Source organism: Falco rusticolus, chromosome 8, assembly GCF_015220075.1.
Source record: "Falco rusticolus isolate bFalRus1 chromosome 8, bFalRus1.pri, whole genome shotgun sequence".
Taxonomy (NCBI): Eukaryota; Metazoa; Chordata; class Aves; order Falconiformes; family Falconidae; genus Falco; species Falco rusticolus.
The window spans coordinates 19,594,097-19,621,972 of record NC_051194.1 but is presented as its reverse complement, the minus strand read 5'-3'; the positions used below and the strand labels follow the sequence as shown (position 1 = coordinate 19,621,972).

Below are 27,876 nucleotides of genomic sequence, written 5' to 3'. Positions count from 1 at the left end.
ACCGGTGTTTTAACAAGTGATATTTTAATTTGTTTGGAAACAAAGGAAAGAGAAAGAAAAGTTATGCAGTAAGCTGCTAAATCACAGGTGTTAAGACATGCAAATTTTAAAAAGAGAGCTAGCATTTCAGTGTGGTATCATGAACACAGGAGTAAAGAGTGCAGTAGACACATTGGTTAACATGCCAAACATCTATAACAGATTACTGTTGCCTAGCCTTGTTTATTGGTAAATCACTTTAGTAACCTGAATTCACAAATAAGCAGTAAATAACAAAAACTACAGATAAACACAGGTTACACATGCAAATTCCTGTTCACATATCACATGTGCAGGTACATTAAGAGCACAGTTCTAAAGATTCTTGATGAAACCAGATTTTAACAAAAACTGTTTTAAAAAGCAGGTATGAAAAAATTACATGTGAAGAATATAAAGGTACCTTTTTTACATTTCAGGACTCAAATGCTTCTTCCGAATATACTAGAGATGTACGACAGCTACAAGATTCAAGTAAAAGCAGGAAGAGCTCAAGAAATAATACTGGTCAGAGAAGTATGGGCATTTACTTTTCACTAAAAATACACGGAATAGCTGAATAGGAAAGTCTATCAAGAGCTTAGAAAAAAAAAAATCACGAAGTTGTAAAGCTGACTAATCACTGATTTTTCTATTTGCTATGTAACAGCAATGACATTAAAAGAAACTGCAATTCAACATTTAAAAAAGCAACTTACATTTAAAGACTTTTCAAAAATGAAATGCAATGACAGCCTTACACTCAAAATTAACACCTGCTAGGCTCAGACTGAAATATGGAATGTTCTAGATAAAATAAAAAAAACAGTGTTACTTTTTATTTTTTATTGAGAATGGAACTGAAAGAATTTCTGAAGCTTGAAAGTAGTAAATTTCACTTAAATGAGGCTTTCTTCCCATAGATGAGCTTTCCACAAGGGTGCAAGATACTTTTCTTTAATAGCTTGAAGTGTCAAAATGAAAACTTGTTGCTATTCTCACATTAAGAACAAATTTTTGTCATTAACTTAACTGCGTATTTTTGCTACAACATTTAACACATGAACAGACCTATAATGCCTACTGTATTTCACTAAACCAAAAAAGAATACAGTATTTCCATCTACTACTTGTACTGCTTTTAAAAAAGATTAACATTAAAAACAAAGCCACTGGTTTCCTTACATCCTTCCTTCCTTTTAAGCTTCTTTCTTTTGCCTGTGGTCTTCTGCCATTTTATCCAGAATTTTCTGTTAAAAGAAAGCAATCATATTTTGCATATATTTAAAGAGTTTGTTATAGTCACAACATCAACAATAGAAACAAATATCCTTTTCAAGTTATAAAATCTGCAAATATTATTCGCAATGGTCACAACAAACAGGACTGGCACTTCTCTGCAGCCTGAAGTGAAGTGGAGCTCCTCTGAAGCACCGCACTATTGCTACGCCACCAAACATACAGCTCGCCACCAGCAAACGCTGCATGGCAGCCTCTGCAAACACTGACCTGGCCCTGCTGTTAATGCTTCCCTAACAGGCTGGCAAGCCAAGAGAATTATTTTCAATTTCGTCACGGGCTTGTGACAGCAATTGTGCCACTTACCTGGTTGGAATTTGCAATCTATGAAGCCAGGGACAAAACATCTCCCCTCCCTAGAGAAGGGTTATTTTGCAAGCTTGAGGAATTTATTGTCACTTCGATGACATTTGGTAGCCGTATCAATTCATCTATTTATCTGCTCTTACTGCTCTCAAAGAGAATGAGGCTCCCTGCTAGAGAACTGCCTTGACATTGTGAAACAAAACCTGTGTTTCCCCCCCTTCCTTACCCCGTTCTAAAATACCACCAATGTTACAAAGTCATTCAAGAGCAGCTCACTAGTCATTTGTGCCATGGAAAAAGCAAATCATGCTTCATTTAAGTGATGATAAAAGTTAATAAATTTGGATTATTTCCCCCACTTCCCCTTTCACATCAAGTCTTTAAAGTCCCATAGTCAGGTACCTCAATGGAAAAAAAAAAAGCAAAAAAAAAAAGCTATGGGTGATGGATGAGGTGGGTTTTTTCTTTCTAAAAGGTTCTGCATGGTAATTGATTTTCTGATCTACTCCTTGTAGTGTTGTTTGCTTTGCGATATTTATTTGTGCCATCTGCCTTCCAGGGCATTCTATTTGTTTAGGGTTCCCTATTATTAAGGGAGAAAGCAAACATTCGGAGTCTGAGATGCCACCCTTCTTTTCTATGAAACCCCCGGGCGTTGTTTTCAGCTCAATAATCAACTGATATGAAATCAATTTATGTGAACACTGCATTATTATTAGAATTTCATTTAGGATTTCCCTTTCTCAGAGGTGGTATTTAAAAAAGCAGCTCACAGTACACAAAGATACAGCAGCAGCATTATGATTCATGCCATGCAATCATGTGATACCTAATCCAATTAGAAATTGTAAAACATGCTCACAAAATCAGAAGTTGCAAATACGGATATTTTTTTAAAAATATATATAGATTTCAGTTTAGGCCCATTCTTAAAGGGCCAACTGAAAGGGATTTAAGTCATCTGTATTTACTCTGTGCCACTAGTTCTAAGCCTGGCCTTTACTCCAATTGGAATGCCATCTTTAATCCAAATTTACAAAAAAGTGCTGGAGCCCATCTTTAAACTGTGTATCCTGTGTATTATTTTCACAAGATGAAGAAAGGTCTAGCTTGAATTAGAGACCTCTGAGAGGTCTAGCTTGAGTTAGAAGTTATAGAGTAAGCCAATTTCCACTGCCTGAAAGCTTTTTTTTTTTTTCTTTAATCCAGTCTCATTCAGATCTATTCCCCAGGAAATAATCACGCCATTTAAAATGAACAAGTTTTTGCCTTACCTTCAACTTTTGATAATGAGGAAGGCTGCTGCAATGGGTCTTTTTTGCAACATCTTCATTTGTGTAGAACAGGGAACACAATTTGCAATAAAACCCTGTTTTGGGTACCACATAATTCACACCTAGAGAAGTAAACACCACAAAATAAACTAAGAGATCTACTCTACATCATTTCTTTTAATGTCATATGTCATTTCAGCTAAATCTTAAAACCATAATTCACTTTACATTAAAAGCTGCTTTATCTTTAAAAGTCCTTGTTTTAGTTTAGTCAAGCCAGGGCCTAGTAATAATTAAATATGTGCAGGCTTTTTTTTTTTTTAAGTTTAAAATCAACCTTTCAGATTAAGGGTCCATTTTATTAGTTCCTTCAAAAGAACTAACAATGTTCTGTGATCAGTTTCTAAGTTCTGAGTATTTAGTATGAATCTAAACTATTACCACTATTGTGATTTGTGCTATTAGTTGAATTTATATTGCTAAAATACACCTCTTCCAATTTAATTTCTGCCTAAGGAAAGTGTTATGAAGAACTGTATGAAAATAAGGGAAAAAAGAAAGAAAGTACTAGGGTTAGGGGAGGAGTGAAGAAGGGGAAGAGTAGAAAGCACTAGAATGAAAGGCTCAGAGGCCATGTGTTGCCAGAAATAAAAAGTCAAATGAAATGAGAAATGCTACTTCAATGCACAGACATATTTTGCAAAGAAACAGAAAAAGCCTTACCAACAGGAACATTTGGCTGGTATGGCCCAATCCTAAATTCATCTGGAACAAGAGATTTCTCTTGGACATTCTTTGTTTCCTGTTCATCCTGGGTGTCTGTATTTTCATGGGCATTCTTCTCAGTATCCTGTGCTGTTGCTGTATCAGAAGCCTCAACAGTTTCAGCTTTCGAATTATCTTCGGTTTTGGTTCCATTTTCTATCGTTTCATTTTCCTGCTCTGGCTCCTCAATCTTGTCTACCTTGATTTCTGCCAAACTATCGTCATTTTTGCCAGCAGATTTTACTGCCAAACCTGACTTGCGGAGTTTTTGATGATCTGAGTCTTCTTCATCACCAACCTCATCTAGAGTGACAAAACCTTCCATGCTCCGTGGAAAGCCACCCACGTATCGCTGTTGAGAAAACGTTTTCCTTATGTCAGCTTATTCTTAAATGTTTCCCTCAAACTGTCTTAAATTTCAGCAGAGAAATATCTTCTCCAAATTCCCTGGAAAAATGCTCAAATTCTTCCTTCAAGACCTACCTCACTCATTCAAAATGTTACTCAAGCATGCAGAAGTGTAACAAGCTCTTTTTAAATGTACTCCACTGTCCCACAACCAAGTGTTCAATTTCAGAATATTTTTTTTTTTGCATCATGAGGGTCCACTGTTCTATCATAGCAACATGTGATCTTCAACTTGAATTTCAGTATCTTTTTTGTTCAATTCTTACTGTGAAAGTCCTTTTAACACGAGTATTTTAATTTCAAGTGGAAGTCATTTTGGAATGCACAAGTTTTGTTTCTATTTGAGACAGTCCTACAAGATCCTCAAATTCATGCCTGCATAAAAGGTAAAACCTTACCAGAACAAATCTGTGCTCACTAATAGTATGACAGTTCATAAAAAATTAAAATTAAGACCTCTTTTTCAACCAGTGGAAAGCTTGGAGCTTCCAAACAAAAACAAAAAACCCAAAACCCACCAACCACCAAAGCTCTGGAAGTCTCTTAACATCCAGCTTCATTATGTCTGAATTCCAATTTTTTTTTTTAAACATTCCTGCAGATATGGAGACATCAGTATTCCACATGCTTAACAGCAATCGTGAGCAGTACTGCAACAGCATTAGCTTTGTATCTGTGCTCTAAGAATGTAGGTCTTCAAGGAAGCAAGTCTGGATTTTGAGGCAGTTTATAACAGATACCCACACAATAAGAAATAATCACATCACTGCTGTTACATGGTGTTGGAATTAATACTGCTAGTGTAACTAGCTTCCTGATGGAAAGATTCCGCCAAACTGAAAACCATGCATGCTTCATTCATTAAGAACAAGGAACATACCTTACTTTTTTGCAAAACAACATGCCAAATCAACAAAGGTACTAAGCATGCTACTCCATATAACTCAACACAATTGAAAAAAGCAGCTGGCAGAACATAAAAAAAAAAATCATGAGTGTGGGACCATCTGGTGAGAAAAATGGAATTCAAAGCAAGTACCCTCTGACTGAAGGCATCCTGAAACTATTTTTCCCCCCTCCACTGAAAACGGGCCTCTGCTAACCACATATGGACTTGCCTACCTTTCTGACTAAGCACAAAGTGTAGAGGTACATACAATTTTGTCCAAGTCTACATTAACCTCAAGTCCCAAATCAGTTTGAGTGTCCTGTTCTGCTCTGTGCTCGGAAGAGTAACTACAGCCAGTCTCACCAGAGACTGCTCAGGAGAAAATAGCTCCTGGCTGCTTAGTATTAGTCAAAAAAGGGGTGAAGAGAAAGGCAAGAAAAACCCCAGGAAGCAACATGGGTAGAAGCCCGCAAGTTAACAGTTTCTGTCAAAACAGAAACAGTGATTTATAAGTGATTCCATCTGCAAGCTACATCCAATGGGATCTTCCATTTTCTTCACAGGAGCTTTAACACCTGTTTCTCTTCAGACAGGTGTGCCATGCATGTGTTTTAAAGACCCACAGAAAAAGATCTGAAATAGAATGTACTGTGGTGTGCTATTTAAGATAGACAGGGTTTTCCACACTCAGGTACCTTGCTATAGATTACCTTTTTAAGCTTTTTCTTTGTTGCTGGATTGGCCACAACATTCCCCTCAGTTTTTACGGTCACATCATCAGCTGTGTCCTTTTTTTCTTCAGTAGTTACATCAGCTAAATTGGCAACATCTGCATCATCTCCTGCTGAGCTGCCACTTTCTAACAGTGCTGCTGCTTCCTCCTCATCCACTAGCAGCTCATCTTCAGATTCAAGGAGTAAACTCGGCTCATCTTGGTCTGCCTGTTCGCTACTTTTAGTGCCCGATGGCTCAGCAGCATCATCTTGTTTCTCCTCTTTCACCTTATCTTCTACACTGCCACTTTCAGGTTTCTGAGTAGCATCTGTTTTAGACTTCTTATCACTTGGAGAATCTTTGCTGTCTGGAGAATATGTTCTCTTTCTGTTAAGAAAAAAGAATACTTGCTTGTCAACCTGAACAGAGCCCAGAAATTACTAAAAAAAGAAAAAAAGAGGTAGGTTATATTTTTCTAGACAAGCCTGAAAAAGATGGTGTTTTAGTTCAGGAAACGGAAGGGTGAGGGGAACCTCGAAGGATACCATTCTTCTAATATGCAAAAAGCTGCTGCAAGGAGGAACTGTCCTTACAAGGTAGGACAACTGCTTGTGGGTTTAAACTGCAGGAAGGCACAGCTACTTAAGGACTGGAAAAGATTTCCTGAGGAGCCTGAAGAGGCTGTGAAAGCGCCACCATTAGAGGAAGAGGGTAGGTAGCATATTAGAAACAGTTAATCTCAGGGCACAACAAACACCACTTTGATCTCAAAGCTTGCCTGACTACTTTTGCATAATTTCTATACTCTGGATACGGTGTTGTCATATTTCCTTTAAACAACATTATGCTTTAGCAATAGGACATTACCTAGTTTTATCCTTTTTCAGCAGTTCAACTCCTTTGTTTGGAATCTAAAATAGAATGAAAGAAATTTGTAATTCCCAGTAGAGTATTATTTATACAACTGTTGCAGCATTAATTCAGACAAGGCAGCACAATTTAGCCAAGCGCTTCCAATTATGTTAATCCACAGGTACTCTTTCACCATGCCCACCTACCCACCAATTAATAAACTGCTATTATGTTAGCCAGGACCTTACCAGCCTAGAAATCCCACGTCTTTATTCACAGTAACCATCAGTTATTCAATACAAAACAAATGGAACATCCTGCTCCAGAATAATTATACACAATTCCTCTTTTGCTTACGAATCGATACAGCGCTGTGCGGGCAGTGGCACAAATCAGTCTTTGTCTGTGCTCTTCCTTACTATTAGCAGTGGGCTACATGTAAAGCTTTAGCAGACTCACAACATTTATGACTTAACTGAATATGAAATTCCACTTGTATGGCAGTTAACATGGAAAACTGTTCAATGAGTCCGTTAAGTATTTGCATGTGCCACAAAGGGTTCATTTTTGGTGCATAATCATGTGCGATACAGATCTCTTCATACTCCACAACAGAAAGCTTATATTTTTATGAGACAGCTGGACAGTTCAGATTTGTCCTGCTTTTCTACCTACCGTCCTAGTCCGATGGAGAAAAAGTCTTATAATTGCAGAAGTATTAGCCTGGTGTTACGTAAAAAACCCAAACTCATCAGCTAACCCTTCCCTCCTTGACATGAACTGCACAGGCAGAGGTGCAGTTACATCTTAAGTTTTGACAAAGCTTATTCTCCAAAATTAAATCGTTAGACTATCTAGGTAGTTGGAGTTAGTGTCCACAACAGGGATCAAAAAGCTTTCTGGTGCTAAACAAAAAAGGTTTTGGATGGCATCCAACACAAGAAACTCATTCTGTTATTAATACTGCATAGTTTAAAAAGGAGTCTGGAAGGAAAATCCTTTCACTTTGTTCTAGGCCTCATAACACCACACTAAGGCTAAGTAATTGCACTTAAGTGGCCAGAAAAAACTAAAGCAAATTCCATTATACAAGCAGCTCTGAATTCTCCATAAGTGATAACTGTCTTTTACTTCACTTTACACCTTCAACTACAATTAACAAACTAAACACACTACTTACCCTTAACACCAGTTTCTTGTATTTTTCAGATAAATCCACTTTCACACATCTGCCTTGGAACCAAAGCGCTTTGTTGGCACAATGCTCAACCATAGCTAAAGCATCTTCTCTGGTCTCCATCTCAATGAATGCCTGAAAATATTAACACCTGTTAAAAAGAACTACAAAATACACAACACTTTTGCAGCCAAAGCTATTTAACTTATTAAAACACAACATCTCCAAATGCCGAAACAAAATTGTGGGATTTAGCTATATCCCTCCTGTCCAAAATAGCTGTACAGTTTAAAATTTACCAAAGTGCTCTATACACCTGAGCTTTTCAATCCAGTAATAGTCCCATAGAAAGTTCTGAGATTAAACAGGTATTAGAAAAATCTGCAAAACAAATGTCACCATAAAGTAAAATATGATTCCAAATAAAAAGCATCTGGACAATGAAACTCATTTATTTGAAGCTTAATTATCTGGGAATTCCAGGGTAGCTAAGAAACTACCCCAGTGCATCTTACTTTTCAACAGTAGCCCGAAACAGAAACACAGCAACTGCTGGTCTCTAAGCCCTGCTTTGTGAGGCATTCCTCCAAGAAAACAAGCCTAAGTTTGCTGAACAAGCTTTTAAAAACACAGCTGTGCTAAACTAGCATTGGCAGACTGAAGAAGGGCATTCCTGCATCCAATTCAGACAGCAAGGGATTTTATTCTTCTAGTGAAGTAAGGTCAGGGAGGACTTCCTAGGGGTCATACAATAGATTCTAGCAATCTTTCACTCCACAAGTATGGCATTAGGGGATTCAGACAATTGTCTCTTTGAAGAAACACTGGAATTTCCTTTTTAACTCATGGGAGCAGCAAGCTGGGACAGCAAAGCTAAAAAAAAAAAAAAAGAACTAAACACACACTTATGTATTTATAGGAACCATATACATGCACAAAGCATTCTGCTATTCACATACAATGTACTATTTTCCAACTTCTTTGTTAAGACAGCCACAGCAAAACTGCTGCTTTTGTCCATTTTAAGAATGAAAAATGAAGGGTAAACAAAACCCTCATGTAATAGTGGAATATATTTGTTAATGTTTCACAGGTAATTTTTTTCAGCCTTAAAAAAAGTTCCAAGACTCCTAGAGATTTGCATAACAAAAATGAAGCCTCAATGCTAAATATACCTTCTTCACAGCTGAGGCTTTTTTTTTTTTAAAGCAGCTCACATGACAGTAACATTTCACAGTAAGCTAGACAGAAAAATGCCACCTACATAGACCCCTAATAATTTCTGTATCTATGAAAAGCAGAAAGTCTACAAATGCACCAATTAAAACCACATCACTTCATCTCAGTTAAAAACCCTAGCTTCAAATCTTCACACATACATGTTCCTATCATCAGTTACCTGGCTTTTCATTCTCATGAGTATGTAGTTCTTAATTTTTCCATATGGTTCAGCCAGTTTGAGTACTGCGTTGTCAGAGTATCCCGAGTGAGGTAAATTGCTGAGGTGAATCACACGACCGAGCTCTGGTTTTGGCGGCTCAGTTTTTTGGTCCGGTTTACCCTCGGGTTTCTAAAATTAGAGGGAATGAAATTTTTTAAAGTACACACATAAAATATAAATGTGTAACTGTCCCTTGATTAAGTTGATCCAGCCGAGAAGCACATAAATTAAGAATAACTTAAATGTAATGGGCTTCTAACACTGACTGCTCCAGATTAAAATCAGGCAATTTTAGAAAAAGAAGTGTTTTACCTTTATTCTTTTGTATTTCTGTGACAAGTGGACTCTGACTGGTTTACCAAACACCAGCGCAGGTGTTGTTGAATAGTATTCTACTGCAGCCTGGGCATCTTCAGTGGTCGACATTTCAATAAATGCCTGAAATCATAAAAACAAATTAAGTGCTACTCCTTCAAAAGTTAGTATTTTTGTTTAAAAACTCAAGCTATTCCTTTCTTTCCTGTAAAAACTGGTGCATGAAATACAAAACCTGCTTTTTGGTTACAACATTAACTGACCTGCAAAGCTCGGCATTAATTTCACATACTTTATTTAGGTACACAAATAGAACTGTTTGGTTTGTTTACATTCCACTTAGATTTGGATTCAGAACATTCAATTGCTTCCTGCTTTTTTCTATGATACTGGCTTTTTCCATGCTTCACATTACAACACTGTGTCATATAAACTAAGACCAACTACGTTTTCAGAGAAAATTAGAGCAAGAACAGAATTTGCAAGCATAGAGTATTTTTGAGAAAGCTATGAACCACCACCAAGAAGGATTTTTTAACAGTATTTAAGTTGAAATGCAGTACTACAGCATTCCTGGAAAGACACGTACTAGTCACTCCTCCTTTCACACACTCGACCTTAGTGATACATCTGTCATCTTGCTTGGTAACAGAGTAAGTCCTTTTACAAAAGTTAAGCTTAGACAATAAGCATAAACATACTAGAAGACACCAAGCAGTGCCAACAGCAGTACTAGAGGGCCTAATCTTACCTCATTGATTTTGTTTAGAATCAGGTGATTTGTAATTATTCCAAACGGTTCAACAAGCTGAAGCAGCTGGTATCTCAAGTTCTTTCCCCTCTGGAAATCCATGATGTGAACAACCCTGCTTGTCTCCTATTGAAGGCAGAGCAAGATAACGGAACGTGAAAGAAAATGTCTATCAGCTAACCTTAAAAAGTCTGTCAAGGCTCTGCTCTACTTGTATAATTTTTTAAAAAAATTTTAAATCTTCAGTAGTAATCAAAACAAGATGCATACGGGAAAGGCACAGAACCTCCAGGGATTTTCAGAGGAAAATGCCTGCCATGCCAAAGTGCCTTTCTGTATGTCCATGTCACAGTTTCACCACAAGTTTAAATAGGGTCTGTACAGTTTTGGAACAAAGATTTTGTAGAGTACTTGGCACAATGAAACCTCAATCTTATTCCAAAGCTTCAGTATTCACAATCTATTCATTCAAGAAAAAGCTTATGAAAACAAAAAACCAACCACACAACATAAAATTGTTTAAAAAAAAAAGACAAGTTTTTAATACTAACCACTCTGCCCTTTTGCATGTGTCTCGGTCCCTGCATATTTCCATTTCCAGCTCCTTTAAGAAATTAAAAGAAAGACCAAGCTTAGGTCAACCCTTAAGAACGGTATTAACATGTCTTTTCACAAGTTCTTGTAATCCCAAACCAGAATGACATCAATTTTTACAAACTATTTCATTAATCTGAAAAGGCTGTTCATTTATTTCAGAGCTTTTGTAACTTTAGGTCCTCCTTCCTGATCATTCAGTTTCAGTTTAACATCAGAAAAAGCTGCATTTACTGCTGTGCAGAAATAGCAGAGAATACATAAAGCCCACTGAAAATCTCTCCTGGTTTAGAGTACAATTTTTTATAGTAAATATATCACAAGATGTGATATCTCCTTAACTAAGATATACTTTTTACAATTGTGGTTTTAGGTGTAGAAAAAGACTCCCTAGTTTTGGTTCTAAAAAAATCACCAATTCTATCATAATGCCCATCTTACTAGGAAACACCTGAAAAAAGCCTTTCAGATAGTTTGGCTCAAAGTCAAGTTTGAGATGTTTTGAAAAATTAACAGTACTGTTTTAATGAAATAAGTAAGAATGCATCAGCTAAAAATTCCTTTGAAGTATCTGAAATACTTCAGGATGTCAGGATGTCTAGGTAAATTAATTAGTTTTGCTCTTTTTGTCACTTGAACTACTTAAAAAGTAGGAAGTAACCATTTCGGGCAAGAACCTGATTCTTAGCCTGCCTTACTGGGAAGAGGAGGCTTGCATCATCTACTTCCCATTTCTCAGTTGCTATTCAAATCTACTTGTCAAATTCGTTTGGAATTAAGTGGGGGCGGTGGGAAACCACTTCAGACACTGAATTCCTGCAAGTTTCACCAGAAAAACCCTACCAACATGTGACTAATGAGAAGACAGATAAAAAAATTTTAGACAGGAAAAAAAAAGTTTCAGTTCCACTGGTCAGAAAAGTGAATGTTTTGTTGTTCTAAACCACTGGTAACATTGAAACAAGATTAAATAATCAAGAACTTAAGTTTTGCAAAAGTAGGTGCCTGTTGATGTTACCTCTTGGCCCAACAGGAGGTCCTCCAAGGTGGAATGGAGGTGGCGGTGGTCCCAGAATTCCTGGTGCAGGATTTGTGGACTGCTGCAACATAAAGGGATCACCCCTAGAAAGAAGGGAAAACATGCCTTAGTTTTAGACCAAAACCAGTGCAAAATTATAAACCAAAAATCTGAAGTTTTCATTCTCAAAACCCCTAAAAAACCCCTGCAGAGCATCAAAGGAGAAGTCAACTTTTGCTACTTTTACTGCTGCTCTTCAGCTAGTAGAAAACAAAGGGCGGTATCTATCTGAAGAGGTGTGTTGTTTCACGTAAAAAGTTAAGAACATCCTCTGCTTCAAATAAAGTTAAGAATAATTTAAAATTCATTACTACTTACATTCCATGTCCTGAATCGCTATCAGGATTCCATTCTGGATATCTTAAAAGAACAACAACAGAAAAAGAAATTAAGAAAAACACAATATCCTCTACATACGTAATAATTTTCATACAATCAGTGATACCTCTGTATGTTAACACAGGTAAAACGCATAGTACCACTGCCCACTACAGGACCACTACAAGAGGCATGAACAGTACCTACGGACAGAATAGAAGTGCTGTCCTTAAAATAAGCTTCTGACACTAATCCGTAACATGCCTGCCAATTTCCAATACAAACTGCACACAGTTTGTCCTACAACAATAATGTGTATAGTGTAAGTGAATACAACAGATTCTCAACCGTTCAAGATCCTCTCTTTAAAACGTTACGTATAGATCAGCAGGATTCAGAAGTTAGGAACCAAGATCCCTTTTTTGTCCTGAAGGTGCTCTTTTTAGTTGTTTCTATTCCCCACAAGGCACAGCATGTCTTCCAAACCTGCTTTGTGCAACATAATTAACCATTTAGTTGTACATGCCCTCATGCCACAAGAATGTTTACTTCAAATTCATACATTTCAAGCAGCAGCTGACAACGTCGGCTGTGAGTCGCTCCATTGATATGATGGTTCCACTCCTGCAGCAAAGTAAATAATTAAAAGTTAACAGCCACACATGGCAAGCCATTTTTTAACAAAATACTGTTGTATAGTGCAGTATCTTCTCTTCTAAGCTGAGGTATCGAAGATACATCGATAACGAAATCTCTTTTTGTAGTGCTTTCAAGACACACTGAAATTGGGCCTACCTCAACTGCTAACCTGGGTAAAAAAAGCATCTGATGAAAAATGCCTTGCCTCTACGGGCCGATCCTGCCTCAGAGGTGCAAAGCGTACCAGGGATAGCTGCTACAGCATGCACGCACATTACTGCGATTTCAACTTCTAGAACTGGATGCAAAGTTATTGTGTCTTCAGTGATTTGAGAATTTCCTCCACTCTCTCTGCTTCGTTCCTCAGACTTTTAAAGATCAACGTGAACTAACCATTCAAGTTTTTAGAACCATAAAGAAGCCAAGAAATTGCAAGGAATTCAGAAAGGAAAGACTGAAAGAAATGAAAGTGCGTAGCTAGGACAAACTACAAGTATACAGGTAAAATATAAAAATATATGACTGTTTGAGGGGAATAATCAAGAAAATAACGAGTTCTAAATCAAGATGGTACAAAGGAGGAACAATGTAATTAAACCAAACCAGCCAAGTAAAACACCTTCTGGTTCTGACTTCAGCACCAGGAAGGAATGAGGGTTTTCTACTTTTTCTCTGTAGACTATTTTGATTATGAGGGGAGAGAGTTACTTTAAGAGGAGAAGCATGGGGACTCCTCCTTTATTGAAGTAGAGCGTACAATCTCCACATTCTCACAAGTAACAGAACTAGTTGGTGCTACATTCACATTTGTAAAGTGACAGAACTTCTGCGGCACATCTGCGAACCAGTCTAATTTCCACTCTGCTGCTCTTCAGTAAGCAAAGGGATCAGCAGAGACACACAGGGCGAGTTAGCTTTAGGTTCACAGAGAAGTGAAGGAGAGTAATTCTAGATCTTTGGGGAGCAGTTTTAACACCTGAAGGTTTTCTCTTACTGACTACATTTTCAACTGTGAACACATACACTGCACTGGCCAACTGTTTTGTGTGTCTCTTCTTACATGTGTATTTCTGCTCAGCACCCACAAATGGTTTTTTCCTAATCTCTCATCTTTCCTGATTATTAGTTTCCACCACACTATAGCCATTCTTCTGGACACAATGAGACACTCCTGAGGCTTACTGTAGTGTTTCCATATGCTAAATGCCTACTTTACACTTTCTACAAAGGACAAAAACCTGGATTTAAAGTGCCCCATAAATTACTGTTGTTAAGCTACACTGAAGTATTACTCCATGATACACAAAATATAATGTGGAGCAAGATGAAACCTTCATTCATTTTATCAAGAAGATAAAGTAAAGATAAAGTAAAGTGAGGGCACCACTTCTTGTTAACTGCACAAGAGGTAGGCTCTGCAACTACTGATAAATAAGCTGGCAATTACGATGAAAAAACCCCACCAAAAACCCAAAGCAAACCTACCTATGAAACATCAATACATAAACCCAAAATTTCTTCAGTTTAAAACTTGCTAACAAGTTTTTGTACTATACAACAGAAAGCAGTCCTTCAAACACTAAAAAACCCTCTAAATTTGGGTGCACTATCTGTAAAGCCTTGGTGGCTGGTTCTGCTAGATATAGCATGCTTTGAAGATGTCTTAAGATGTAATGTAAAATATCATAACCTGAAGTAAAAGTTATCTGCAAATTAGAGCCAAAGTTTGGGAGATTTAATTCGTACTACACTTCAAATGCTTTTTAAAAAAGGAGACCTGACATATAACTTAGGACCCCCCCCACCCCAGGAAAGTTTTCAGGAGCTTTTTTATAAAGTGCAATTTTTAATCTGGACTTCCCTCTACTCCCTGCCTCTGTCCAGTCTGAAGCATCACTCCTCTGAGGTTTCAGAGAACTAGGTATTTACAGGCGCTAAAATTAACATGAACACCCAAAGCAGAGAGAATCCAAACTGAGTTCCTTAAAACTCAGATTACCTTTTGTCTCAATTGATGCAAGCAAGAGGACACGCTGTTCTTCAAAAAATTAGGCCAAACTTAAGCACCTAATTTTAGACAGCCCTTTATTAGGGACACAGCCATATTTTTCCTTAGAGATGTACCACCATTTCAAATGTTTAACCTCCAAATTCATCTGCTCATGTTGCATCAGCCTTTTTCTTCAGCAGGGAAAACAATCCCTCCACATCTAACACCTCACTCCTTGATAAAGGCATCAGGATTGACAAATTGCCTAAAAAAACCTGGGGCACAATTTACTTCACAATTAGACAGAAAACAAACTTGGTCTTAAATACATATATCAACATAAAGAAGCTATTAATAATACCAGTAAAATAAAAAGAGGACTAGTCTGCCAGTTTACATTACTCTAAGGGTGTTTTACCACTTGCTTGGGCTTAAAATATACATTTCTGTATTATACACGTCAAGAAAATTTTCTATGATATTTTTATTTGGAGGTGGGAAAAGTGATATTTTGATACTGCAGTGGAAAGTTTACATTGTCCCAGCTAAGAAAAGCATTCCCTTTCTGCTTTCCATAAATTTTGGTTCAGATCAGATTACTTTAAAAGTTACAATCTACTTGATTCAATTTTGTGGGAGACAAAACAAGACTTTCTGTAACTGTTAGATATGCAAAGCAGAGGAAAAAAGGAGAGAAAGAGAAAAATTCTTGCTGTAACATGATTCTGAAATTAGAAACAAAGCCCAAACTTGGGTCATAAGAAACAGATGATCCAATCTCAAATACTTTGTGGTGTACTAGAGTTAAAGTCAAAGCATATTCCTAAAAAACCAGATGTTTCACACCTTACCAAAGAAGTCAGCTACTTAAATTATGCTGTCATAAGAATTTGGTATTTCTCATACCTGGAAAGATACTTCATGCTGGATATCCTTTCAACAGATCTGCATACCAAAGCAAACTAAGAACCACAAGGCTTTAAAATAAAGTGCTAAAAAGAACCCTACTTACAGGATTATTGGTTGCCATCTTCAAGGGCCTCAGAAGTTTATGTTTTCAATCTAACCAAATGAAGTCCTTTTACAGAACTGAGCATGGCATCTAAACTGTTAGCACTTTAAACCTTTTATGAAAATACACGTCAAATACAGGAGACAAGAAACCTGGATTACTGTGATTTTTTAAAATATAAAAGTAATTAAAGCAACACAAGTTCATAAACTGTCAGATCAGCTGGAGTTACACAGTGTGCGCTCTAAAGCTGGTTTGATCATTTCCTTGCAGGTACAGATTAATTCTCATTTCAAAAAGATTACAGATGTACAGAAGCAGCACTTTTTGAGAGGTAACTGTAAATAAATGGTTAGTAACAGCAATTCCACATTGTATCAATTTTACAGTAACAGCATGTATTCTATTTTCAATTGAAGGCCTTCAAGCTAATCAGCCACTAATTGTGACAAGAGGGCCACTGTATTAGCCAATTAAATTGCCTAGTATACTGAAAATCAGCAAGATGAGTAAAATTGGACAAGCTGAAGGTGAGAAGGCTCTGAAAATAACGTCTGAATAAAACAGGCCATTTTGAGTAACCTGCTACCTTTGCAGAGAGTTGAACTACTCACGAATAAACTAAGAGGGAAGTCTCAGCATACTAAATATACCCGAAGATCCACTCTACTTGTGAGCCAAGTAAAGAACACTACTACTAGGAACACAGAGCAGGATACTGCAACAGCAGACTGATTGCTCAGAGAGTCTACAGGGATAGATGCAACATGTGACAATAAAAAGTGAGTCTGAAGTGTCTAAGAAAGTTGTGAAAAGGGAGAAAAATGACGACAAATTTCAGCCATAGTATGAGATAGAGTGTTAAAGTGAAATTAAAAAGGCAAGAATGAGCTAATCTAAAACGTGGTTTTTACTTTTGCAAATAAGTTCCAGGGCTCTACATTAACTCTTTCCCTTTGGACAGGGAAAAAGCAGAACTCTGCAAGAACGCATCTTAACTACATATAAATCAGCAATCAAGACAGATGTGGAGGAGAGCTGAAACTAGCTTCCTGAATAGCACAGTAGATACACTGCAAAAAAACCCCAAACCAACAATAAAAAAACCCACCCAAAAACTGCTTGAATGCCAGATGTTTGTGGTTAAGAGAACATGTAGATGTAAAATATAAATAAGATATCCCAGTAGATGATAGCTGTTTTGACTTGAAGCTAAGCAATCTGGGCAAACAAAACACATTAATGTAAAGCCCTGGTTTACAACGTTTGTTAACAATTACCTTGTAAATAAACCAAGTGCCTTTTTCACTCTCAAACCAACTTTCAGATCATTTCAAAAGCAACCAGGCTATAGAAATAATTAAAGAAATAGGTAAAAACAGAACAGATACTACAACGTAAAGGAAAACAGAAGTATCTGGTGCATAACTCACCTTATTAGAATGAACTGGCATATCACATATAGAGCACAGATGGGGATAACCCTTCGGTAAGAATCCATGGAAGTCTTCAATATTGCTATTTGGAGGAGCACCTCTCTTTTTCTCAAAGAGAGATCTCTCAGGACCAGGACCACGACCCATTCTGTCATACTCACTGTCAAATTTATGATAGTTATGCGAAGTCTCACCATAAAAAGATTCATCCCTACACCTTTCTCCATCTCTTAATCTGTCATCTTCATAATCCATTCTGTCATAATAACCAGATTCTTGAGAACGACTTCCATGGTCATAGTCAACCACTGGGTTGAGACTAGGACCACGATCATCAAAGCTATCTCTTCTAAAATGCCTTTTTTCTTCCCAATCATCCCTAGGTACTCTGTATGGTGGTTCCCGTGTGGATGATCTGCCATCTCTACCATAACCTTCTTCAGCTCTCCTCCTTTTAAGTTGTAGAAGGATCTGAGGCAAGTTTTCAGGAGTGATCTTGTCCTCGGGATAGCGACTCAGTTCATCTAAGTCTCTAGCAGACAGACCAAAGCTGGCCAAAATGTTAGTGGCCTGGTCTGCATCTCCACGGTGCTGAGAAGACAAAGGGAGCGGACCTCTACTTCCAATGTTAAATATAGACTGCAAATTATGGGAAGAGGTACTACCAGAAGACAGTGCACTATGAGATCCTTGTTGGTTCAATGAAGAACTCATTCCAAGATTCATTAAGCTAGCAAGGCGTGCAGTACCCTGGTTCATCCTTCCAAGAGATGCTGGCATATTTAAAGACTGGGTAGCAGCAGCAAGAAGGCCTATTCCTGCAGAGAGGTCACGCCCATGACCTTGTGAATCCCTACTCAGAGATGACTGCTGGAATGACTTGGACATTGTAGAACTATAGCTCGTCTACTTTATGGATCAAAAAATTTCCTTTTTTTTTTTTTTAAAGATGGCTGAAAAGAGAGCTCACACTAGAAAGCTAGGCAAACTTCACTTCAAAAATGGTAACGCCAAGAAAGAGGATCAATAATGACTGCAGATCTTCTTCAAGCTGAGAAACACCAGACAATTCTGTAGAAAAACAAGCAGGTTTAGTCATAAATCCCTTTAAACAGATGCAGTTTTAAACTTATGCATCATGTTGATCTAAAAAACATTAAAGATCTCAATCTTACAAGGCTTTTATTACATAACTTAACAGGTTCAAGAGGTACCCAGAACCTACGTATATTATTTCAGATAAAAATACAGCAGTGTTTCCTATACATACTACTCCTCTTCTACAAAAAGCTACTTTCATACTGAAGACAAGTGAATTTCAGAAGTTTGGGATGTCTGAAAGCATCTAAAGTTTACTAGCACATAAGCCTTGATCTCTGGTTAATGGTTTTGTTTATAGCCTATATTACTGTACTGTGTCTATGAGAAGACCACAAAAAAATTAAGCTCATAGAATCCAAGATGACTTTGGCATATAATACATATTTGAAAACGAAACCTATACCACCACAGAACAGGACGAGAGGAAGTTAAAAGTAACTGAAGTTTGGGCAAAAAGTTTCCGCTGTTAAGATCTGGTAAATAAGACCAAACATAATATTTAATCTTTATGCAGTAAAATTCAAATTACTGATGTGAAGACAGATGTGAACAAGGAAAATAAGTTTTAAATTTTGCAGGAAGTAAACAAGACCTCTTGCTCAAATTGCAGTTATACCGATAATAGCACTTAGAAAGTGATTCTTTCGTGTTACATTGCAGCTGTGACATCAGCCTGTACTCTCAGACCACAAGCATCAGGCTTTGTACTGGGATGGGAGAGCTAAGGAAAACCCTGCTCCTGCAGAAAGAGATACTAGGTGAGTCAGGAGATGGCACGACGCCCCCAGCCAGCCCTGCAGGACACCGGTGTCTGTCTCTTACCAGCATACTGCTGCCTTCCTTCAGGCCCAACACTCTGATAACCATGACCACATGTGGTAGTTAAAGATCCTGAAACAATAGTCATGAGAGAGGTATCTGCCCTTGGATCCCACTAAAAATACTAAATATTTGGCAGTTTTAACTAAACTGTATTATCAATATCCACAGTGTATTTTATGGTGTAATGGATATACTTCACAAGACTTTTTTTTTTTTTAAGTGCAGAGCAGAAATAAACTGTAATGCTTCTCCCCATACTCTTTCAGCCTTGGCTTAAGTACACAAAATGTAAAGCAATTCAGCACACATGAAAAAATTCCACCCGGAATATGTTGTTCTTGGGTCCCCGATGAGGTAAAGCCCTTTCAAATCTCTGCAGAGCAGTTTTGCTTCTCCAGCACTGCCGCTCAGATGCACATGAAACACAATCACTTGAAAAAGAAACAGGCACAAATTGCATAGCTCCAAATCAGTTTCTAAGAGAACAGGTACACTTAGAGAGGAATGGAAAGCACAAAATTAAAGCAAGGATTATTCCTTGAAGAGACCAGTTCTGCAGAAGGCAGTTTCTCTTGTACTGGAAACAGAAGAAAAAAGGTCAAGGTTATGAGCATGTCTCTGTCCCAGCTGCCTTCCCAATCCAGGGCCCTATTTCAACAGCGCAAAGTTTTTTCTACTTTAAGTTGAAAAACACTTGCATTTTCTTTCTCAGTAGCAGCATGTTAAAAAAAAATACGCATTTATGTAGAACAAGAATGGATTTTATGCGAGATATATAAAGTACACAAAACCCACACAACTCCATCTTTGAAAAGCAACTGCTTTATCCATCTTGCTACGTATCCCATTATCAGTGTATCTAAACTTATATTTCAGCTATGCTTTTAAAATCCACATACATTGCAGTCACTTGAAGTAAGCTTAATTGTGTAACATTTGGTTAAGAGTTAGAGATCAAGAAACATGGCGATGGAATTAAGTTTAAAAGTATCTGAGGCAGAAGACAGAAAAGCACTGCAAAAAGCTTCAGAAGAAAACAATAAAACAGGAATACAGGGAGAGCAGATGAAGCAAATTTTAAGTGAGATATCCAGGACAAGCTGACCACACCAGAGAACACCTAATAGAAAGCATTTAAGAATTACATTGTAAAAATGAAGACTCTTTAGAGTTCAAACACGAGAGAAAAAAATATTCACCTGGGTATTGTGTTTTATCTTACATACATTCAGTAATCAAAGTACTTTATGACAATTTTACAAGGTAACCCTTACTCTTTCAATCTTTACATATAGATTTCCTTGTAGTTCATTCACACACTTACAGAACTGAACTTACTACGTTCATCATAAAATCAGGTATTCCAGAGGGCTTTACAAGCCTGACCCTGACAGTGATTCAGCAGTCAGCCGTGTGGTCAGGAAAGCCACGGTGGGTCCTGCTGCTAATGCAAGGACCTGCACTATTAGTTTTCACTAAATCAGGAAAGTTCTCCACTTTTCAAAAACACCCTTTCTCTTTGAACAGATGCTCACTAATCCCAGTCACAATTTGCAATTGGGACTTCACTGTCCACTGCTCAGGAGAGATTAGCAGAGAACAAAACCCATCACATCCCAGTCTGGCACAGACCTGGGCTGCAGAGAACCCGATTACATGCCATGCTTTGACCCCACATACACATGGAGGTTTTACATAACTACACTGTGCTGCTGCAAACACCCACAGAAGAAAGCAGCAAAGGGAAAAATAAAAACAGAAAAGAGGGGGGGGGGGGGGGGGGGAGGAACCGAGACAAAGAAACAAAGAGGAACAATCTATGAAAAAGCATGAAGTGGAACAGTAAGACAATTGTATGATGAAGACAGACCATAACATTGGCAGTTGGTGCGCTAGCCAGTAAACTGCCCTACACCTAATTAGGTATTTGAGTGAAGTACTTACAAAAACTAAGTTTCTAAGTTATGCTAAAAAAAATATCATTTATCACTGTCATCTTGCAGTTGCTGTACTCTACTCCTAACCATCCCAATTCTTTAAGATCAGATGAAGACAACAAAACAAGGGCAGGGGAAGAGGTCTAAAAATCCCACCAAAGAATGTTTAACTTCCACATGGTCAGGTTTAATATGTGATTCTAAGACAGCATTTCATGTGTTGATCACTTCTGAAAGATTTCATGTCAGTATCTGATAGAGACAGGTTCCCACAGACCAATGCCAGCTTTTAAGCGGGTGTGCCATCAACTGAGTCACAGCAACAAGATGAGTATGACTGAACAAAGCTGTCTAAAGATCCAGACATGATTTAGCAGAGTTGAAAGTGTTATGCTAATTGTTCTTCATGTCATTTCGGCTTTACTGGGAACAGGCTTTCAGATACACATTTTTAAGATCTGTGGACAGAAATTTGGCCATATTAAGATTTGAAAATATATAATATAAAGCAATCTTGAAAAAAGTTGAAAGTCAAAATGTTACTAGATTTCCAGACAAATGTGGACAATGAAAAACCCACATTTTATATCTATCAAGTTGCAAAAGAGTTTTCTGTAAAGGCAGACAACAAAAATAAGAAATTTGAATCCTACAGAATACACTGCTACCAAATAAAGGCCAAAATGCAGCTGATTTTCATGTAAAACTGATTTTCAATAAAGGTTACAGGACTCTTGCTCCACATAAAACTGTTTTCAGGAACAAAATTAATATTTAATTCAGTGAATTCTTGGGATACATTGATCATGCTGAACACGGTAGCTTTAGATTACCACCTTTTATGGAATACCAGTAGGTCGAAAATAATTCCCTAGCTCCCTATTCCTTCTACCACTCAGTTGTTTTTAATCTGTGCATACATATTGTAGCTTTAATATTAATCTTGCTTTTAGAACAACTCATCTTTTACTCGTTCTTCTTCCACTATTTATAGAAAATTCTCAGCAATTAAAAAATAACTGTTTTCACTTTCTAGTCAGTTTCACTTTCACTTCACAACCAGATTGACTCAAAACACGTGGAATTTAATCAAATAAACTCAATTTTGGTAAAAATATGAAATAATCTGCAAGCTGAAAAAACCCACACCCCTCAGTTTGTAACACACCACACCACTCTGGAAGACCGTACACGCTTTGGGGAAAAAAGTCTTGAAGAAGTTTCACATCCACAACCGTTTGTATAAAAACCCATGGATTTTTCTTCTCCTCCTTTATGCGTTACACCAGGTGCAGCAGTCCCTTTTGAAGCAATCTATTCTGCTATGGAAGAATTTGCATGCTTCTCAGCAAAACTCTCCAACATTATGGCAAAAAGTTACCGACGGAAGAGATCTGGAAGTCCAAGTGACAAATTCAGACAAGACAGCTCCCCACGTTGCTCTGAGAATTAATGGTAGTAAAAACAAGAACTCACAAGGAAATTGGAAGCAGATGTTATCTAGGCCCTGAAAGACCAAGTCTAATGAATCTGAAATCTATGGGATTAATTGTGGCTTGGACAATAGAGAACAGGCCATTGTCTTTCCAAAGGCAAAGGAGGAATTGTTTAGCAGCCCTAGACAGAGAAAACACAGATCATCACCCATTTCAGGTACCAGTGTTCAGAGTGGCTATTTAATGTCGCTGTTTTGCCTGCAAGAAAACAATTCCTCTTGTTCAACTATCTTCAAAGGCCATGACCTCAATAATTAAGCAGCACCTGGCACACCGGATGCATGCACTTTTTCTGTGTGCATAGATTAGACGACCTGTTTCAGGCAGAACAACTGGAAGAGTCTCACTTGTTAGGATTATGTTCAGCTTCATCTCAGCGACTTGCTTGATCAGAGGAGCACACAATCTAAGATCTGAAGTTACTGTAACAGACGATTGCTTTAGAACAGAAAAGTATTACATATGAAAAACATTTATAAAATGGGAAATTAAAATGAATAGCAATTAAGAATCTTAAAATAACTTACAGATTTCAACATCTGAATGCAGAAAAGAGCATTGCAAAAAGAGCATTCAAAAAAAAGCTCATTTCCTACCTCTGCTCATTACAGAATTTATTAAAATTCAAGCACCCTTTCTGTAAGAAGTGCATGGAAAACAGTGCTTTTACTCCTTTACAGAAACAACATGAATGAAAAAAGGGTCCAAGAGTAGTACAGAAAGAGTAAGAGAGGCAAAAAATGTGTATTTTTAGAAAGAGAAAACAGAACCAGTCAGGGACATGCTGAAAAATTGCTGTCACATCTACTGACCACTCCATAAACACACAATTACCTCTATGGCTTCCACGCGCTCCTTCCTACTACTTCTACGTCCACTCTGCAACTTTCAGAGCTCCAACTCTACAATAAAACGGATGTACAGAAGTTCCAACACCTATGAAAAGCTCCATGAAGACATTAAGACTTGGTTCAACAGAAGTCACTGCAGAATGATGTAGGATCTCAGACTGGAAGCACTGGTAATAACGATGGTATGTTCATGCACTTGGCAAACCGAGGAGATAATCACTATTCATTCACATCAGTTGTGGAGATGAAAAGCCACACAGGCACAAAAACTTTGACAAAACCCACAGAATATACCATAATTATTAAAAAAAAAAAATCAGGTCACACAAAACGATCCAAAGCCAGACCAAATCAGAATTAATTACAGCAACAGAGAACCAATTCTACTTTTTTTAAAAACAAAACCAGAACACTTTTGTATTCTTATCTGGTAGGTGATTAAAAAGCCTTCTGACTAATCAGTGAATTTAAGCCTGCCTACAGGCATTTCCAGGGCTGGGATGAAATTGCATTCTTTCCCAGCTGAAATCTTGCATGAGGTTGCGGAGATGTATTCTAGCTGCAGAGAAGAATCAAGGGACTGTTTGACTGTTTCACTGCTCAAAATAAAACCCCTCTTGTTTAAGTTATGACCACACAATATGGTACTTACACACTTGCAAACTAAGTTCACTCAGAAATACTGAGAGGTATTCACTTTTGTTTTCACAACTTGTTGACAGAGCAACAAGGAAGAGTGCAAATAGCATGGAGGGTACAAAAATACACTGATAAATTATTTCCATTCAGTTTATTTGTTAATTTCTTCGCAGCTTTGCTTACAACAGCTTCTCTCTCACATCTGCTGAGCTACCCAGAACACTGTCAAGTATTAACTACAAAATATCCTCACATTCACCAAAACTCTCAGCAGAGATGTGTGCAAGTCAGAGAAGGGCAGTAGACAATTATTTACTTTAATTCCCACCAAAAGAACATTTTTATTTAAGTGTATTCCTGAATAAGCCAGGTGGCAATCATACTTCAGTTGTATGGATTGTAATACCACGGATACTTAATTTAGTTTAGAGCCTTACAGACTGACTCTTCTCCCCTCCCCCTTAATTGGTTTTTTGTTTTTACCTTCAGGAACATAGATATTCACATTTTAAAGATTCATTTAGGATTTTCTCTTTGTTATTCTTCCCATCACTTAGTGTGGGGATGTACATAACACCTAGATATGTGCATAACACTGAAAACTTCAGTTTCCAATACACAGTAATTTTGGATAGCTTCTCTAAAACACTGAAAGAAGGCTTGTGACACTGCAAACGTCAGAGGAATCATTAGGAAGTGAAATCTGAATGACAAATTACAGAATTTTGATCATCTCCTTACCTAGTGCCCAATGTAAAACAATGGGATATTGGGTTGCCACTTAACACTCAGATGTACAAGTCTCAAGTGCCAGTATCCTCACTCAAATTTAATTATTCCGTGTAGTTCTGTAATAAACAATTTTGTGAGGTTTTTGGTAAAATTCAAGACAGATATTCACCAATTTCTCGGTAACACATTAAAATGTTAATATATGATTCACTGCATTTTGAAAAACTAACGTAAGACTCTAATATGCTAAAGTTTTCAATGTATTAAACGTGTTTCCAAATTCAGGAAGATTAAACCACTGCATCAAGAGATTCTTTATAAAGAAGTATCAGAAAACGCTCCCCGTTCCTCTTCTGAGGCAGGAAAACCACAGACCGGCCGAGAGCCGCGTTCTCAGCAGGAGCTGCTCTGCTGGAAGTCAGGACCACCTACACCACTGACAGTTCGAAAACACTTGAGAATTTAGGGCTGAATAAAAAGGATACAGACCGTGCAACGATTTAAAACAGTATCAGGTACTTTTTTCCCAAAGGTATGGTTCGTCGAAAGGAAAAGAGCCGTACATTTAGGAGGGATTTTTCAGCTTTCTTTCTATAGCATAAATGCTTCGTTATCAGAACAAAGTGGTTCTTCAGGTTCCCAGAAAATTCTTTTTAACTTTTGCTTATTTTCACCACAGGTGAAATTTGTATCTCATTACTTTGACTCAGGAAACAAAATATGCGCTTTTTAAAGCGGAGAACGTTATTAATCCACCACAGGAGGAGAAAAAATGAATAACCCTGCGGCATGATTTATAACCGCAGCTTAAACTGTATGAAAGTGAAACTGAGTAGAAAGAAGAGTCAAACGGATGCTTCCACTGTCAGTATTCTTAATGCTCGATTCATTAATTCTTAACGCCAGATAAACATCAAACCCAGCAGTTCTGGAGAGTGACGGCCCTCCCCGTGGGGGAGGCCACACGCCGTGGGGAGGCGGCAGGCCCGGCCGCGCTACCGGGGCGCTGGGCCCGAGCTCCAGCCGAGGGCGAAGCGCCGATGCAGCCGGGTCCACCCCGGGAACACGTTTTCCCGAGCGACCGATGTGAAGCCCTCCCGCCGGCCCGGGGGGGGGGGGGGGCGGCCAGGGCAGGGGGCCGCCGCCGAGAGCCCGCCCTGCCGGCAAGGGGCGCCGCGGGCCCGGGCCGGGCCGCGCTTTGTTCGGGCCCGCCGGAGGCCGCGCGGCCGGCCCGCAGTACCGCCAGGCAGCGCGCGGGGGCGCCGGCGGGCGCTGCGGGCGGCCCGGGGGCAGTGGCGGGGCCGCGGCACCGGCCTGCCCGGGCTGGCCGCTCCCGCATGCGCGCCCAGCCCGCTCCCCCCCGCGGCCGTTCCTAACGGCCGCTTCCCCCCCTCCCCGCGGAGCGGCGGCCGCCCGCGCCGATTCCCAACATGGCGGCGGGCCGGGGGCGGCCACAGCGCCGCTCCTACCTGCGGGCCGGCGGGAAGGGAGCGCGGCGGCGCCGCCCGTTCGCTGTCGCACCAGCGGCGGGGGAGGGAGGGAGAGAGGAAGGGAGGGACGGAGGGAGGCGGCTGCGCGAACCCCGCGCACGTCTCGCCGCACTCGCGAGAGCACGCCCGCCCGCAGCCCGCCTGCTCACGTGCCCGGCGGCCGCTCGGCTCGACTCCGCTCCGCGCCTCCGCTCCGCGCCGCTCCGCCCGGTGGCGACGGCCCCCGCCCCGCCCTCCGTGTGTGGATGTGGCCCGGCGGGGGGGCGGAGAGGGAGGCGCCGCCGACCCAGTTCTCGCGAGAGGGGGGGGGGGGAAGCCGCTCACCCTGATCTCGCGAGAGCCCCGCCGCGCCGCGCCGCGCCGGCCCGCTGCTCGGCCCCCGCTCATTGTCCGCGCGCTCCCGCGGGGGCGTATGGGAAGGCGCTCGGGGGCGGGGCGGGGCATCACCCGCCTGGCCCCGCCTCCCGGCCGGCGCTGAGGGGGTGCCCGGGCCTGTTGGTTCGCGGCTGCCCTCGGCCTTCTCGGCGCTTCCCGCCCTCGCCCGCCACGCCCGGAGGGCCGCGGGGTGGCAGCCGGCGCGACGGGGACGGTGCACTGTGGACCCTAGGCGAGAAAGAAACGTGTCCCCCAGCCCCGGCAAAGAGGAACCCTCCTCAGACGGGGCTCTCCTCAGGGCTGCTGCCTCCCTTGCTTTCCATGACTGGAAACAGAGGGACAGATAACGCTAGCTAAGCGCTTCGGCCTGTATTTGGCCGAGGTAATAAGGATTTCTTACTGCCACTTGGCCCTTCCAACCCCCGAGCGTTGTCAGTGCTGTAACAGGGCAGGCGCTCAGCCCTGGAGCTCCTCAGGCCGGGCCCTGGCGAACAGGGCGGTTATGCTCTGCCAGCTCAAGCCTAAGCACTGCTCTCAGCAGAACGAAGACGTTACCATCTCAAATATTTAAGACAATGGGCTCTCGATGACTACTACGGTCATTAGAAGATTCTGGTAAAACACCCCTGCAGCCTCTGCGCAAGGCTTTCCCTTTCATCCGAGCCAGCACTGCCACCTTGCGCCGTACGGGGGAAGTTCACCTTCCCTGCGCGCTCCCTGCGCGGCCTGGTTTTGTGACCAAAGTAGCACTCGTACAGTCGGGCAAATACTATTTATGATTTGAAAATCTTTCATAGTCAATCTCTCTCTTTCTAATTTATTTTTTTGGCGAAAGAACGGGTCTCTCCATCATCTGGGAAGCTGCTGTGTTCAGCAGCTTTACAAAGGTGAGGGTGTGTAGCTGAATTCAGTTTCCAGGGGAAAGGAAAAATCTGCCCTTTGAATGCATCACAAGCTGATTTTTCTTCTCTATATGTGGCTGGAGAGCACAATGAAACAATAACACAGAAGGTATTTGAAAAAACTGGGATTGGTACAAAATACATGTTGAAATAATATGAAAGTGCTCAGAGAACAAACACAAGAAATTCAGTTCAAGATAAAAAACAATTAAGTGTTCAAAAACAAACACATAAATCTAAGCTAACAATACTTCT

General features: G+C 39.7%; 1 protein-coding gene across 7 annotated transcripts; it reads right to left on the bottom strand.

Annotated features, from left to right (window-relative positions):
- Nucleotides 1-5: 5 nt before the first annotated feature.
- On the bottom strand, nucleotides 6-26,741 carry MATR3 (matrin 3). 7 transcript variants are annotated; one of them, XM_037397755.1, is made up of 15 exons: nucleotides 26,324-26,566; nucleotides 23,467-24,970; nucleotides 17,274-23,054; nucleotides 12,762-12,823; nucleotides 12,200-12,241; nucleotides 11,822-11,925; nucleotides 10,761-10,813; nucleotides 10,210-10,335; nucleotides 9,456-9,581; nucleotides 9,102-9,272; nucleotides 7,706-7,837; nucleotides 6,541-6,584; nucleotides 5,670-6,060; nucleotides 3,621-4,014; nucleotides 6-1,268 (listed from the first exon to the last, which is right to left on the bottom strand). In XM_037397755.1, the coding sequence occupies exons 3-15, from the start codon at nucleotides 18,162-18,164 to the stop codon at nucleotides 1,255-1,257; spliced, it is 2,550 nt and encodes an 849-aa protein (XP_037253652.1). In that variant the 5' UTR covers nucleotides 18,165-23,054; nucleotides 23,467-24,970; nucleotides 26,324-26,566; the 3' UTR covers nucleotides 6-1,254. The 7 variants fall into 7 exon arrangements, with proteins under 7 accessions (XP_037253652.1, XP_037253648.1, XP_037253651.1 ...); XM_037397751.1 differs by lacking the exon at nucleotides 23,467-24,970 and adding an exon at nucleotides 2,898-3,019 and having other exon boundaries at nucleotides 17,274-18,347; XM_037397754.1 differs by lacking the exon at nucleotides 23,467-24,970 and adding an exon at nucleotides 2,898-3,019 and having other exon boundaries at nucleotides 17,274-18,347; nucleotides 26,498-26,545.
- Nucleotides 26,742-27,876: the final 1,135 nt, after the last annotated feature.

Coding starts and splice junctions, on each gene's coding strand:
- MATR3 (XM_037397753.1), bottom strand. CDS start 18,164: ATGTCCAAGTCATTCCAGCAGTCATCTCTGAGTAGGGATTCACAAGGT. Junction 11,926..12,199: donor AGCGATTCAGGACATGGAAT/GTAAGTAGTAAT, acceptor CCTTCTTTCTAG/GGGTGATCCCTTTATGTTGC. Junction 9,582..10,209: donor TTCTAAACAAAATCAATGAG/GTAAGATTAGGC, acceptor TTATGATTTCAG/GCATTTATTGAAATGTCGAC.